Source organism: Mandrillus leucophaeus, unplaced genomic scaffold (genome assembly GCF_000951045.1).
Source record: "Mandrillus leucophaeus isolate KB7577 unplaced genomic scaffold, Mleu.le_1.0 Scaffold137, whole genome shotgun sequence".
Classification (NCBI taxonomy): Eukaryota; Metazoa; Chordata; class Mammalia; order Primates; family Cercopithecidae; genus Mandrillus; species Mandrillus leucophaeus.
Genome location: NW_012101332.1, coordinates 1,162,672 through 1,177,369, shown reverse-complemented (window position 1 = coordinate 1,177,369; position 14,698 = coordinate 1,162,672). Strand labels below are relative to the sequence as shown.

General features: G+C 53.5%; 1 protein-coding gene across 1 annotated transcript in view; it reads right to left on the bottom strand.

Moving 5' to 3' along the window:
* The window catches only part of RYR1 (ryanodine receptor 1 (skeletal)), a 179,040-nt gene that overhangs the window by 160,710 nt on the left and 3,632 nt on the right, over nucleotides 1–14,698 (bottom strand). Inside the window, exons 2-12 of the mRNA XM_011973401.1 lie at nucleotides 11,273–11,392; nucleotides 9,709–9,813; nucleotides 8,515–8,589; nucleotides 8,351–8,429; nucleotides 7,887–7,999; nucleotides 7,473–7,566; nucleotides 6,016–6,109; nucleotides 5,813–5,887; nucleotides 3,988–4,144; nucleotides 3,685–3,849; nucleotides 296–417 (exon numbers count right to left, since the gene is read on the bottom strand). Coding sequence (XP_011828791.1) covers nucleotides 296–417; nucleotides 3,685–3,849; nucleotides 3,988–4,144; nucleotides 5,813–5,887; nucleotides 6,016–6,109; nucleotides 7,473–7,566; nucleotides 7,887–7,999; nucleotides 8,351–8,429; nucleotides 8,515–8,589; nucleotides 9,709–9,813; nucleotides 11,273–11,392 — 1,199 coding nt within the window. The remainder of the gene's footprint in view (nucleotides 1–295; nucleotides 418–3,684; nucleotides 3,850–3,987; nucleotides 4,145–5,812; nucleotides 5,888–6,015; nucleotides 6,110–7,472; nucleotides 7,567–7,886; nucleotides 8,000–8,350; nucleotides 8,430–8,514; nucleotides 8,590–9,708; nucleotides 9,814–11,272; nucleotides 11,393–14,698) is intronic.

The following is a 14,698-nucleotide window of genomic DNA, read 5'->3' as shown; positions in this document are numbered from 1 at the left end:
CGCCCGTCTCGGCCTCCCAAAGTGCTGGGATTACAGGCTTGAGCCACTGCGCCCGGCCTTTTTTTTTTTTTTGGTAGAGGCAGGGTCTTCCTACGTTGCCCAGGCTGGTCTCAAGCTCCTGGGCTCAAGCGATCCTCCTGCCTTGGCCTCCCAAAGTCTTGGGATTACAGGTGTGAGCCACTGCCCTTGGCCCATGTATATGTTAGACAAGGGTGTGGGCATCAGAGGTAGAGATGAAAAAGGCCAGGTGCATGGATGCCTGGAGTCACCCGGGCAGGGAAGGCAGGTCGCTCACTTGATGAACTGGTTGTACAGGCCACTGGTGCTGTGGATCATGCGGGCGGCCTGGGACTCCTCCTGCTGGCAGCGGGTCAGTGACAGTGCGTCGTCCATGTGGCCTTCCTGGTGCAGCATGGCCTAGGAGTGGGCGGACAGACATCTGGAGTGGGCCTAGGGCCATGCGCCCAAGACCTCTGTCCAGACTTGAGTTCTGCACTTGCCCCCTCCTCCCTGCTCTGCAGAATCTCACTGCAAATTCCTTCTCATTTTTCTGTCCCCTGTCATCTGTCTCCTCCGTGTCTTTGATTCTCTCTCTCCTCTCTGTCTCTCTGTCTCTGTCTTTGGTCTTGTCTGTCTTTGTCTCTCCGTCTTTGGTCTTGTCTGTCTTTGTCTCTCCGTCTCTCTCTCTCACCTCTGTCCCTGCCTCTCCTTCTCCATTTCTCTATCCCTATCTCCTTCCTGTCTCTGTCTCTAGGCCAGACCCTTTCCACCTGTACCTACTGCTGACTTAACATTCCCCCGACCAGAAAGCTCTAACAGCCCCCAAACTGAGCATGTTGCAGACAGAATGCCAGACCACCTTTCCACGAGGTGAGACCATCACGGCTGCCAGCTTCGCCCCGAGCTGACCTCCCCAGAACTCATCCAGTCTGTGGCTGTAAATACCATCCACCTGTTGATGATGCTCAAGTGTCCCCACTTTGGACATGGCCCAGGCCCCGTCTCTATGCCCTTGGCTCATGTATTCAACTACAGGCCTGTTTTTGCAAACGGGTGCCTCCCCAAGGCTTCCTACTTGTCCATTCAGCAAGGCTGTAGTAAGTGGCTCTGTTCTAGACACTGGAAGTAAAGCCTAAGATCCCTGTCCTTTTGAGCCAACACTGACTGTCCCCTAACTTGGTTGATGGCACTGATACAAGAGGTAGAAAGAAATTATTTAGGTAGAGAGTAAGGGCAACAGAGTCCTCAGCAGAGTTTCCTTTCTAATGAAAAGCAGCCCCCAAAACCATTTCTTTTCTAACAAAGAGCAGCCTGAAAAATTGAGCTACAAACATAGATAAGCAATCTAGAAGCTTGCATGGGGGAATGTGCCAAGGAACACCTGGGGCTAGGCATGTCCAACATGGAGGCCCCTTCTTCCCTTTATCTATGTATTTATGTATGTATGTATGTATTTTGCCACATGTACAGTAAAGGAATGGGCAGCATGGCACACCTCGGACAGAGGACCTGCTTGTACAATAAAAACGTAGGATGGAGGCAGCCAGAAATTTGTGCCCTATGCAAATGGCACAACTGGTCCAACCAGTCTTTTGCGCCCTAGGTAAATCAGACACCACCTCCCCACCAGCTCATCTGTAAAGCCCCCTGCATTTCGCCATGGAACCCCCTGCATTTCAACCCATTTTTCTGGGACACTTCTCCCCAATACAGAGCTCCTTCTTTCACCTATTAAACTTCCCCCTCTTAACCTCACTCTTTGTGTGTCCGCATCCTTGTTCTCTGTGGCCGTGAGACCACAAACCTCGGGTGATACTCCAGATAATGAGGCTGTTTCAGCACTTCCATCCTTCCAGTTGCTTGGGGCAAAAATCATGGCATCAACCTCAACCCCTCCCCTTCTCTCACCCCACAGCCAATCTGCCAGCAAATCCTGTTGGCTCTACCCTCAGAACCCCACGAGAATCTATGACTTTTCTCAACTCCACAGTCCCCATCCTGGTCCTGTTCACTGTCATCTCCCATTTGGAACATCACAGCAGTCTCTTCTGTGGTCTCCCTGCTCTGGCTTTGTCCCCCGACCATAGTCTGTTTCCAGAGACAGCCTAAGAACTCTGTAATCCTGCATCAGGTCACCTCCCTGCCCTGCTCAAAATCTCCCATGAGCCCATCTCACTCAGGATAAAAACTGGAACCTGGCCAGGAGCAGTGCCTCATGCTTTAATCTCAGCACTTTGGGAGGCTGAGGCAGGAGGATCACTTGAGCCTCAGGAGTTTGAGACCAGCCTGGGTAACATAGTGAGACCTCATCTGCACAAAAACAAACAAAGCTAGACCTCTCCCAAGGCCCACAAGGCCTCATACAAGTTTTTCCCATCCCCTCTCTTTTCTCACCAACCACTACTCACCTGTTGCTCACCCTGCTCCAGCCACACTGTGGCTTCTTTCTGCTACTGCAATAAGCCAAGCTCATGCTAACCTCAGGACCTTTGCATATGCTGTTCCCTCTGCCAAAAATAGTTTTCCCACTCCTTAATTGTAAAACTATGTACTACACTAAAGACAGTTTGTTCACAATTTCTGAGCATGGGGAGGGCAGGGAGCAGGTCTTTACACTTCGTCTATTTTCTATACACACAACCAGAAAAACTTGGGTACTCAGTAATTGTTTGCTGACCGTTATTCACAGTCGGTGATTATCCATCTTTTCTCACTCTGTCTCTGTTTTTTGTTTTTGTTTTTGTTTTTTTGAGATAGAGTTTCACTCTTGTCAGCCAGGCTGGAGTGCAATGGCACAATCTTGGCTCACTCCCAACCTCCACCTCCTGGGTTCAAGTGATTCTCCTGCCTCAGCCTCCTGAGTAGCTGGGATTACACTCACCTGACACCACACCTGGATAATTTTTGTATTTTTAGTAGAAACAGGATTTCACCATGTTGGCCAGGCCAGTCTCAGACAACTCCTGACCTTGGGTGATTCACTTGCCTGGGCCTCCCAACGTGCTGGGATTACAGGTGTGAGCCACCGCGCCCAGCCGTGTCTCTGTTTCTCTGTCTCTATCTTTCTCTATTTCTCTGTTTCCATGCCTCTTTTTTTTTTTTTAGACGGAGTCTCGCTCTGTCGCCCAGGCTGGAGTGCAGTGGCCGGATCTCAGCTCACTGCAAGCTCCGCCTCCTGGGTTTACGCCATTCTCCTGCCTCAGTCTCCCAAGTAGCTGGGACTACAGGCGCCCGCCACCTCGCCCGGCTAGTTTTTTGTATTTTTTAGTAGAGACGGGGTTTCACCGTGTTAGCCAGGACCGTCTCAATCTCCTGACCTCGTGATCCGCCCGTCTCGGCCTCCCAAAGTGCTGGGATTACAGGCTTGAGCCACCGTGCCGGGCCCCATGCCTCTTTATCTCTGCCTTTCCCTATCTCTGTCTATAGATTTCTGTTCTCTCTCTCTCTCTCTCTAGATATATCCCTTTGTCTTTTTTTTGCTATTTCTCTCAGTCTCAGTTTCTCTCCCAGTCTTTGTCTTTCTCTCGGTCTCATCCTCAAACTCCCAAAGGCTCAAGCACCACCCCTCAGCCTGTCACCCAGGCTGGAGTGCAGTGGTGTGATCACGGCTCACTGCAGCCTTGACCTCCTGGGCTCAAGTGATTCTCCCACCTCAGCCTCCTGAGTAGCTGGCATTACACTCACCTTCTTCTTGAGCACGCCGAGCCTCAGGGCCTTGGGGTCTGGAGCGGCATAGGTGAGCCACAGTCCTGAGGCCACATGCTGCACAAAGCACAGTGACTCCCCGTACTTGATCTCAGGGGGGCCCATGCCTTCCACATCCCGCTTGGGGGCCACATCCAGCTTCTCCTGCAGGGGCAGGGGACACAGGTCAGTCTCCTCTGCCTGTGTGTTTAGCGGGGGAGGCCCCCCTGAGGGACTGCAGAGTGCAGGCTGGGTTGAGATTAGGGGCTCCAGGTGAGGGAGGGCGCCACAAACCCCACTGACCTTGGAGATGCGGAAGCAGAAGGACGTAGCCTTGGTATGGGCCTTGCTGGCATCAACCACCACCAGGCCCTGGTCCTCGGAGAGTGCCAGGTACCGCCCGGTGGTGACATGCCGGACTCGGAGTGGCTGGCCCCAGCGTAGGTGGCTCCCACTCCAGCTGTGGAGGGTGAGGGCCAGGGGAGTCAGAGGACCCCCCAGTTCTCCCATGGACATTACAGCCTTTTCTTCTTTTTCTTTTTCTTTTTTTTTTTATAGATACCAGGTCTTGCTATATTGCCCAAGCTGATCTCAAACTTCAGGGCTAAAGCAATCCTCCGCCTCGGCCTCCCAAAGTGCTGGGATTACAGGCGTGAGCCACCGCACCTGGACTGGACATTACAGTCTTGGTCCAAACCTTCTCAAGCCCCGAACCCTCTTCCAGTGTTCCTCAAACCTTTCATAGGGCCCCTAAATCTTAACTAGTCCTCCATTAGGAACCCCAATCCTCTCTCAGGCCTTCACAGCTTCCTCAGGGCTTCCCAAATATCTTCAGTGCCCTCGTTTTTCCAGACCCCTAAATTCCCCCATTGTTTTACTCCGGACCCCCAATCTCTCCCTCGAAAACCCCCCAAACCTCCTTTTCCCGCAGGACTCCAGCGAGACTTCATTTTTTGTTTTTGTTTTGCTTGCTTGTTTTTGGGTTTTTTTTTTTTTTTTTTTTTGAGACAGGATCTCACTCTGTTGCCCAGGCTGGAGTGCAGTGGCACGATCTCACCTCGTTGCAACCTCTGCCTCCCAGGCTCAAGTGATTCTTCTGCCTCAGCCTCCCAAGAAGCTGGGATCACAGGTGTGTACCACTACCGCCTGGTTAATTTTTGTATTTTTAGTGGAGACACGGTTTTACCATGTTGGCGAGGCTGGTCTTGAACTCCTGACCTCAAATGATTCACCCGTCTCAGCTTCCCAAAGTGCTGGGATTACAGGTGTGAGGCATCGCGCTCGGCCTTTGTTTTTGTATTTTTCTGAGATGGAGTCTCGCTCTGTCGCCCAGGCTGGAGTGCAATGGTGCAATCACAGCTCACTGTAACCGCCACCTCCTGGGTTCAAGGGATTCTCCTGTCTAAGCCTCCCCAGTAGCAAGGATTACAGGTGCCCACCACCACACCAGGCTAATTTTTGTATTTTTAGTAGAGACAGGGTTTCACCATGTTAGTCAGCCTGGTCTGGAACTCCCGACCTCAAGTGATTCACCTGCCTTGGCCTCCCAAAGTGCTGGAATTATAGGTGTGAGCCACTGTGCTTGGCTTATTTTTGGTTTTGTTTTGTTTGTTTGTTTGTTTGAGACAGGAACTTGCTCTGTCACCCAGGCTGGAGTACAGTGGCAAGGTCTCAGCTCACTGCAGCCTTGACCCCTGGGCTCAAGTCATCCTCCCACCTCAGCCCCACAAAGTAGCTGAGACTAAAGGTGCACATCACCACACCCGGCTAATTCTTTTTCTTTCCTTTCTTCCTTTCTTCCTCTCTTTCTCTCTCTTTCTCTCTCTCTCTTTCTTTCTTTCTTTTTGCAGAGATCAGGGTGTCATGATGTTGCCCAGGCTGGTTTTGAACTTCTGGCCTCCAGTGATCCCCTCGCCTCAGCCTCCCAAAGTGCCGAGATTACAGGCATGAAGTGACCACGCCTGGCCAAGATTCTCATCTCTCTCTCAGGCTGCTCTGATTTTCCCTCGAGACCTTTCAGTCTCTTTATCTTTATCAGATCTCCCCTCAAGACCTTTTCTCTCCCCGCAGGCTGCCAGGAGACCCCACCTTCCCCATCCCTGGCCTCTCCCCACCTTCCCCACCCTACCTGATTCTCAGGGGCTCCAGCCTCCAGAGGGAGCGGGCGTGGGTGCACACAGCTCCCCCCTCATAGTAGACAAGTCTGGGGACAGAGGAGAGAGTGAAGTCAAGGGTTCAGCTCCCCAGAATCTGGTTTCTAATCCTGCTCATAGGGTCCCAGCCCTCCACCTCCGCCCCTAGACCCCAGGCTGTCTTGTCTGCAGGCCAGACCTGCGCTGGTCGTCACTGTCAGCAGGGGAAATGGTCAGACACTCATCCATATGTCCATGAAAGAGGCGGAGGACGTGACCTCCTGTCACGAAGCCTGGAGAGGAGCAAGGGAAGGTGGTCAATGGGAGGCTGGAGCCCCAGGAGCCAAGATGAAGTCAGGGGCCCGGCTCCTCCCCTGGGGGAAACTGAGGGCTGGGTTTGGGGTTTTGCAGTTGGAGGTCTGAGATTCAGAGTATTTTCGGGCCAAGGTTGAGGCCTGAAGTGGGGATATGAAACTTGGGGTCTGAAGCTGGGCACCTAATTTGGGGGGTCTGGGTCTGCAGAGCTGAGGTTGGGGGAGTTGTAGGTCTGTGATTTAAGGTTCTGAGTTTAGACTTTTGAGGTTGGGGTCAGAGTGCGTGTGTGGTCAAAGGTGGAGGTCTAATGTTCGCTGGTATTGGAGTCTACGTTCTAGGGTTGAGGTTTGATGTCTGGGTTTAGAAGGATGATGGTTGGGTCTGAGGCTGGGTTCTGGAGTAGGGCCTGAATTTTGAGGGTTTTTTGTTTCATTTTGTTTAGTTTTGTTTTTAAGACAGAGTTTTGCTCTGTTGCCCAGGCTGCAGTGCACTGGCGCAATCTTGGCTCACTGCAACCTCTGCCTCCCAGGTTCAAGTAATTCTCCTGCCTCAGCCTCCCAAGTAGCTGGAGCTACAGCCACCTGCCACCATGCCCAGCCAACTTTTGTATTTTTAGTAGAGATGGGGTTTTGCCATGTTGGCCCAGGGTGGTCTCGAACTCCTGATCTCAGGTGATCCACCTGCCTCGGCCTCCCAAAGTGCTGAGATTACATGTGTGAGCCACCATGCTTGGTCACAAGTTTTTTTTGTTTTTTTTTTTTTTGAGATGGAGTCTTGCCCTGTTGCCCAGGTTGGAGTGCTGTGGCGTGATCTCGGCTCACTACAAGCTCCGCCTCCCAGGTTCACGCCATTCTCCTGCCTCGGCCTCCCGAGTAGCTGGGACTACAGGCGCCCGCCACCACGCCCGGCTAATTTTTTGTATTTTTAGTAGAGACAGGGTTTCACTGTGTTAGCCAGGATGGTCTTGATCTCCTGACCTCATGATCCACCCGTCTCAGCCTCTCAAAGTGCTGGGATTACAGGTGTGAGCCACCAGCCTGGCCCCGGCCACAAGCTTTAAACTTGATGTTTTAAGATTTGAACCTGAGTTTAGGAGCCTTGGGGGCTAATACTTTGGGGTCTAAGTTTGGGAGCCTGATGTTTAGTTTGGGGTTTGGGGGGGTCTGAGCTCTGGGGGTCTGGATTTGGGGTCAGCTGGAGATCTAAGTGTGAGAGCCATAATTTGGAGATCTGGGTTTGGGGTTAGGTTCCAAGGTTCCATTTGGGTATGCCTGAAGGGCAACACTAAGGGTCTGTTTTGGGGGGGTCTCCGTTTAGGGGCGGGAGGTCTGGAGACCTCACCCTCTTCGCAGCGGGAGCAGATGGGGTTCATGTTCCACAGCGTCTGCATGAAGGAAGCGTCAACCTGGAGCTCCCCGCTGGCAGTCGACAGGTGCTGGGGGCCACCAGGATGCGGCAGTCAGAGACGATTGCAGGAGTAGGCGAGAGTCCCAGCGTCAGAGGCCAGAAATCAAGGGTGGATACCCGGAAACGAGATGGGCGACAGAGTCATCAGAGATCACAGATCAGGAAATGATCAAGTTGGGCAATGGGAGGTCAGAAATCAGAAAACTGGATGCCAGGGGTCAGGAAACGGGAAATTGTGAGTCAGGACCTTGGGGGTGGGAGATCAGCCAGGCAAACCCATGGTGAGAAGATGAGGGACCATCCCATGTGCCCCCAGACCTGGGAGCAGGAGGAACCGCAATGGCTCACCAGGTAGCGTTCAGAAGAGACACTGACAAGGATGATGTCATCCCCAACACGGACCTTTTCTCCTTCAGACCTCTGCTTGGAGGCTGGGTGCGTGGTCCACCAGCAAGCCTCTCCTACGGGTGGGGAGGGAATGGGGGTGGTTGTCAGAATGATGGCTTCTCAGAATGCTCTTCCCCAGGGCTCTCCCAGCCACCGAGCCTCCCGGGCCCTTAGCCCACAACTCTATCACTGCCACCAACTCTCTGCCCAACATTCCCCGTTCCTGACTTCAGACTCTGCCTAGCGCTCCCCAATGTGTATGTAAGTCTCCCTGTCTGGACTGTGTTGCAGACTCTCTGCTACGAAGCCCCCATTCATGTCCCCAGGGTGGTCTCATGCTTGCCTCGGCGTTCTGCAGACCTTCTACCCCCTGAATCCCTGCTGCGGGGTCCCCTTCACACCCCCACCCCCTCCAGCCGCTGTACCTATTGCATCCTCCTGCAGTCCCACATCGAAGGCCAGCTTGTCAGTCATGGAGCGGGAGGTGGTGAGGCAGCTCAGATACTAGGGTTGTAGATGGAGGTCAGTCTCTTTCTAGCAGGCCCTGCAAGTCCTGGCCCCTGCCCAAGCCCACCGAGGTTGCACTCACCATGCGGCTGTGTGCGTGCCGGAGTAAGATGGCATGGCCATACAGGAGCGTCCTGTGTCCCCCGCCCTGGGATGACTGCAGGGGGAGGGAAGGAACAGAATAAGTACAGACCCCCAGACTCTCCAGATCCCCAAGAAGTTCGACCTAGTCACAGGTGACAAGATGCTCCCTGTGAAACGCCATGCTCAGGCCTGGAGGTAAAACAGCCTCAACTCAGACTCTCACAAGACTCCCTGCTTCAGTTTCCGCATTTATGGAAGCGGGGACAATGTCTCTGAGATGCCTATGGATGAAGCATTTTATATTCCCCAAGGCCCACTCTGTCCTCTCTGCTGCCTTCACCTTGGCTGGAAATCACTCAGGAAGACTCACTCAGGAGTCTTCTAGTTTCCTGGAGACCCTGAGGACAGCCCCAAGGTCTCATGTCCTGTGGACTTCGGCCCTTCTGTTCTGACCTCCCGCAACACGCTGAGCTGCAGCCCGTGTGCTCCGGGACAGGCCTAGCAGTTGTTCCATAGGTGAACATCACCCACAGTGCTAAGACAGCCGCCCCTCCCCAGCACAAGGTCCCCAACCCGGGCCTTGGGGCGGACATCTGACTGCTCGATGTCACCATGCCTCCCATCATGGCTGTCACATGCCCACGCTCCGAGCGCGCCATGGGGGCACCATGTGATGGGGCCAAGTGATCACATGGTGGACCCACTCCTGGACCAGAGGGACTCACGCTGGGGATAGGGGAGGTTGAGGAGAGGTCCCATGCAGAGACGAGCTGGGATCAGGGTTGGGGGAAAGGACTGGAACGAGGAGAAAGGAGCAGGCGTCGGGGACAGGGGCTCAGAAGCCCCCATCCCCTTCCTTCCTTTCTTCCTTCCTGTCTGGCCTGTTCTGGGCTCCACAGCCCCCGACAACTGGGGTGGGGGAGGACCCTCCAGTCCCTGTGTGCAGGGCGTGGGCCCAAGAGACGGGCCTGCCTGGGGTCAGGAGGGGTGGAAGGACAGATGACATCCAAGGCCAGACCTACCCACTTATCCAAATTGAGGGCCTGTGGGGGGCAGGGCAGAGACAGGAAGAAGAGCAGATGGTAAGCGACCCCCGGATCCTCTCACTCATCCTTGCCACCGTGCCCTAAACGACCCCCAGGTCCTCTCGCCCATCCCTGCCACCCCGCCCACCCCCAGGTGGGGTCCTCACCTCCACGCCGGCCTCCACCGTGTTGGCCAGCATCTCCTGCAGGGCTCGCACGGACAGGGACTGCTCCAGGACGAAGCAACAGATGGCCAGATCAGGGGGCACATTCTGGAGTGGGAGGGGGGATGTGAGGGAGGGGCCGGAAGACCCCCCAAGCACCATTCTCTGCCACACTCCCTCCCCTAGTCTGAATACCCACATTCCTGATACACCAGACCCCACTCCCACCCCACAGGAAGGCCCTGCCCTCTGCCACCCCTGAATCTAGACCAACATCATGAAAACACTCTTCTGTGCCTCCTCCCTCAAACACTTCAGCCCTGCCCAGACTTCTTAGAAGCTTTCCTAACCCTAACCCTCCCCACTAACCCATGTCCCACCTGATCTCATAGGAAGCCTCAGCCCCATACCTCTGCCCTGAGACACACTGACCCTGCTCCAAGGACAGGAATCTCCTGTTCTGTGTCCTCCTCTGCAGATGACCCCACATCCCTCCAACCCCAAGGAAGCCCCACCTCCTGTCTCCACCATCAGACAGTCCTCGCTCCTGCCTTTTCCCTCAAACACCTCTGAACTCTGCTTCACAGACACAGAAGGGCGCCCAATCTTATACTCCCTCCTCAGTTCAGTCCCCCACCCTCCGACTCCTAAACTCAAGACTCTGCTCCTCCGACCCCACTCGCTCAGACTCTGAAACTTCCCCTGCATCAGATTCCACATCCTGTGGTCTGCCAGCCCCTGCCCCTCCCCCAGGTCTCCTCCTTTCAGACCCCAGGCTCCTTCTACCTGTCAGCCCCCAATCTCCCCAGTCAGCCCCCTGCGGGTGTCCCCTGACCCTCCAGGCCCCTTTGCCTTGGATCTAAGGTCCTCGGCCCCTTGATCCCCTGCCCTCTCAGACTCCAGCTGTCCCCACCCTCAGAATTCCTGGGCTTGGACTCAGGAATCACCTTCCCTCAGACCCCACTATCTAAGACCCTCAAGCCCCCACCCCCGTCAGATGCCCTACACCCTCCGCATCTCAGGCCCTGTCCCATCCTCCCCTGTCCCCACCGAGGGCCCCCTTCCCCCTAAAATACCCTGTAATGATTCAGTCTTGTTACTTGAAAAAAATTTAAAAATAAAAAATAAAACATCGCAGACCCCTCCTCCTTGTCCAGGTCCTTTGCCTCGTCCCGCCCCGCCCCCGCTCCCCACCTCCCCACCCGTCCCTCAGTTTCCCTGCTCCTCCCTCCTGAGGCCCCTGTTCCCCAACCAGCCCTTCTTCTGGACTCTCAGGCCACCTCCCCTTAAACTCGAGGCTTTCTACCCACTCAACCACCTGCCAAAGAACGTTCTGGATCAGCAGCCCCCGCCCTGGCCTACCACACCTCTGTGCACACAGGGATCCCCTCCAACACCCCAGAACCCCCACCCCTCCCCACCTCAGGTAGCCCCTCTTAGCCTCCCTCCTCACTTTCTCTCCTGTCAGCACCTCCTTTCAGACTCCCAGAACCCTCTTCTTTGGACCCCAGATTCTCTGTCCCTTCAGACCCCCGTGTCCCCAGGCCCCTCTCCCTCCTGCACAGACCTGGGCGTTGCTGGTGGGCTCCAGGAAGCACAGGCGGTTACCGAAACCCTCGGCGGCCAGGCAGAGCTTGAGCTGCTCCTTGAGCACGGTGGCGCTGCACTGCAGGACCACCTCATCATCCTGCGGAACCGAGGGGCAGGGTCTCCAGGGGCGCCTGGCCCGGATACCACAGACACTGCAGACCACGGGCCGCTCCTCCCACCCTTGTCCTTATGAAAAAGACAGTGATGAACAAGATCCACCCACCCAAGCCCTCTACCTGCCCCTGACAACTCCTTGAGATACAAGCCAGTGTCATCCCATTTATTTTATTTTTTATTATTTATTTATTTATTTATTTGAAACAGTCTCTGTTGCCCAGGCTGGAGCACAGTGGTGCAATCTCAGCTTGCTGCAGCCTCCACCTCCTGGGTTCAAGCGATTCTCCTGCCTCAGCCTCCCAAATAGCTGAAATTACAAGTGTGCACCACCACGCCTGGCTAATTTTTATATTTTTAGTAGAGACAGGGTTTCACCATGTTGGCCAGGCTGCTCTTGAACTCCTGACCTCAAGTAATCATCCCATTTATTTTTATTTTTAGAGACAGGGTCTTGCTGTGTCACCCAGGCTGGAGTGAAGTGGTGTAAATTATAGCTCACTGCAACCTTGACCTCCTGGGCTCAAGCAATCCTGTTGCCTCAGCCTCCTGAGTAGCTGGGACTACAGGCATGAGCTGTTGTGCCTGGCCTATCCCCATTTTAAAATGGGGAAACTGAGGCTCAAAGTGGGACATGGATGGACCAAGGCCAACACAGTTGGTAACAGGAGGAGCCGGGATTTGAACCTGTGTCCAACTGGCTCCAGAGGCCTCCCAAGTGGGGTCTGCAAAGTGATCCACTGGAAGGTGTAAAATTGCTCAAGTTAAATTGCTTTTTAAGCTCATCTTTCTCTAAATTCTCTCTTTTGCGTGTTGTTTTAATAATAGACTGCTAGTTTATCTTATTTATAGACTGCTTTCTAATGGCACCTGAATGCAACGTGAGAGCCTGGGTTGGATCCTGGAAGTATCATAAAGGACAGTATTGAGTCCAGGCGTGGTAGTTCCCACCTGCAATCCCAGCACTTTGGGAGGCTGAGGAGGTGGATCACTTGAGGTCAGGAGTTCAAGACCAGCCTGGCCAACACGGTGAAACCCCGTCTCTACAAAAAAAATACAAAAAGTAGCGTGGTGCGGTGGTGCACGCCTGTAGTTCCAGCTACTCGGGAGTCTGAGCCAGGAGAATCGCTTGAACCCAGGAGGCAGAGGTTGCAGGGAGCTGAGATCAAGCCATTGCACTTCAGCCTAGGCGACAGAGCGAGACTCCATCTCAAAAACAAACAAACAAAACCAAAAATACCTGGGCACAGTGGTTCACGCCTGTAATCCCAGCACTTTGGAAGGCCGAGGTGGGTGGATCATCTGAGGTCAGAAGTTCGAGACCAGCCTGACCAACATGGAGAAACCCTGTCTCTACTAAAAATACAAAAAATTAGCCAGGCGTGGTGGCGTATGCCTGTAATCCCAGCTACTCGGGAGGCTGAGGCAGGAGAATCGCTTGAGCCTGGGAGGTGGAGATTGCAGTGAGCCGAGATCACGCCACTGCACTCCAGCTGGGAAACAAGAGCAAAACTCCAGCCTGGGCAAAACTCCATCTCAAAAACAACAACAACAACAACAACAACAAAACAAAACAAAACAAAAAAACATAGTAATGGTATAGCCTGTATTTATTAAGCACTTTACCGGCTCCCAGGCCTTATGCTGTGGGTCTTACACTCATTTAACAGACCCTGATTGAGCCTCTGCCATGGGCCAGGTGCTGTTCTAGGCACTGAATACAGAGCAGTGAATAAAGTAAATGAAGATCAAGATCCCTGCCCTGGTTGGACGCGGTGGTTCGCACCTGTAAATCTCAACAGTTTGGGAGGCTGAGGCGGAAGGATTGCTTGAGCCCAGGAGTCCAAGACCAGCCTGGGCAACATAATGAGACCTCCATCTCTACAAAAGTTAAAAATTAAAAATTAGCCGGGCATGGTGGTACACTCCTGTAGTCCCTGCTACTCGGGAGGCTGAGGTGGGAGGACTGCCAAGTCCGGGAAATCTAGGCTGCAGTGAGTCATGATCAAGCCCCACCTCCCTGGGGCCCCTGAGACAGATTGAGACCGTGTCTCAAAAGAAAAAAAAAAAAAAATCACTGCCCCCAGGGAGCTTAAATCCTCATGATGGAGACAGGCAATAAACAGGTGAATTAATATGTAGTGTTAATGTCAGTGATAGGTGTTTTGGAAAAAATAACCCAGGCTGATGTAAGAGAGTGGCTTTTGGGATGGGGATGAGATCAGTGAGGGAGTGAAGTGACAGCCTCTCCAAGGAGGTGACATTTGAGTTGAGCCTTGTCCAAATAACAAGAAGGAATCAGGCCTGCTCATCTCTGGGGGAAGAGGAGGGAGTCTGGGCCAAGGCCTCTGGCTGGTGGGTGCTGGGGTGTTGAGGACCAGCACAGGAGACAGAGCAGGATGGTGGCCGCAATGGGGAGGGGAAAACAGGGAGGAGATGAGGTCAGAGAGATACTTGCACGGGTCCCTTGAAAAAAAATTTTTTTAAGAGACTGGGTCTCACTCTGTCTCCCGGGGTGGAGTGTAGTGGTACGATCATAGCTCACTGCAGCCTCAGACTCTTAGGCTGAGTGATCCTCTCCATTCAGCTTTCTGAGAAGCTATGACTGCAGGCTCATGCCACCATGCCCAGCTAATTTAAAATATATATATTTTCGTAGACACGGGGTCTTGCTCTGTTGCCCAGGGTGGAGTACAGTGGCAAGATCACAGCTCACTGCAGCCTCCAACTCGTGGTTTCAAGTGATCTTCCCACCTCAGCCTCCCGAGTAGCTGGGACTACAGGTGCACATTGCCATGCCCAGCTAAAGTTTAACATTTTTTGTAAAGACGAGGTCTGCCTATGTTGCCCAGGCTGTTCTTGAACACCTGGCCTCAAGCAGTCCTCCTGCTTCAGCCTCCCAAAGCGAAGGGATTACAGGTGTGAGCCATGGGGTCTGGCTATGGTATATATTATTGTCCCCATTTTCCAGATGAGAACCCTGAGGCTCAGACAGAAAACTAAAAATCACTAGCCCCAAATTAGGAAGCAAGCAAATGGCAAAGCCAGGATGCAAAGCGGAGACAGATGGCCTAATTGTTACCGCATTGATTCTCAAACTTTTCCTGAATTAGAATGAAGGGAGGCCAAGCGCAGTGGCTCATTCCTGTAATCCCAGCACTTTGGGATCCAACAAGGTGGATGGATCACTTGAGGTCAAGAGTTCGAGACCAGCCTGGCCAACATAGTGAAACCCCATCTCTACTAAAAGTACAAAAATTAGCCGGGTGTAGTGGTGCATGCCTGTAAT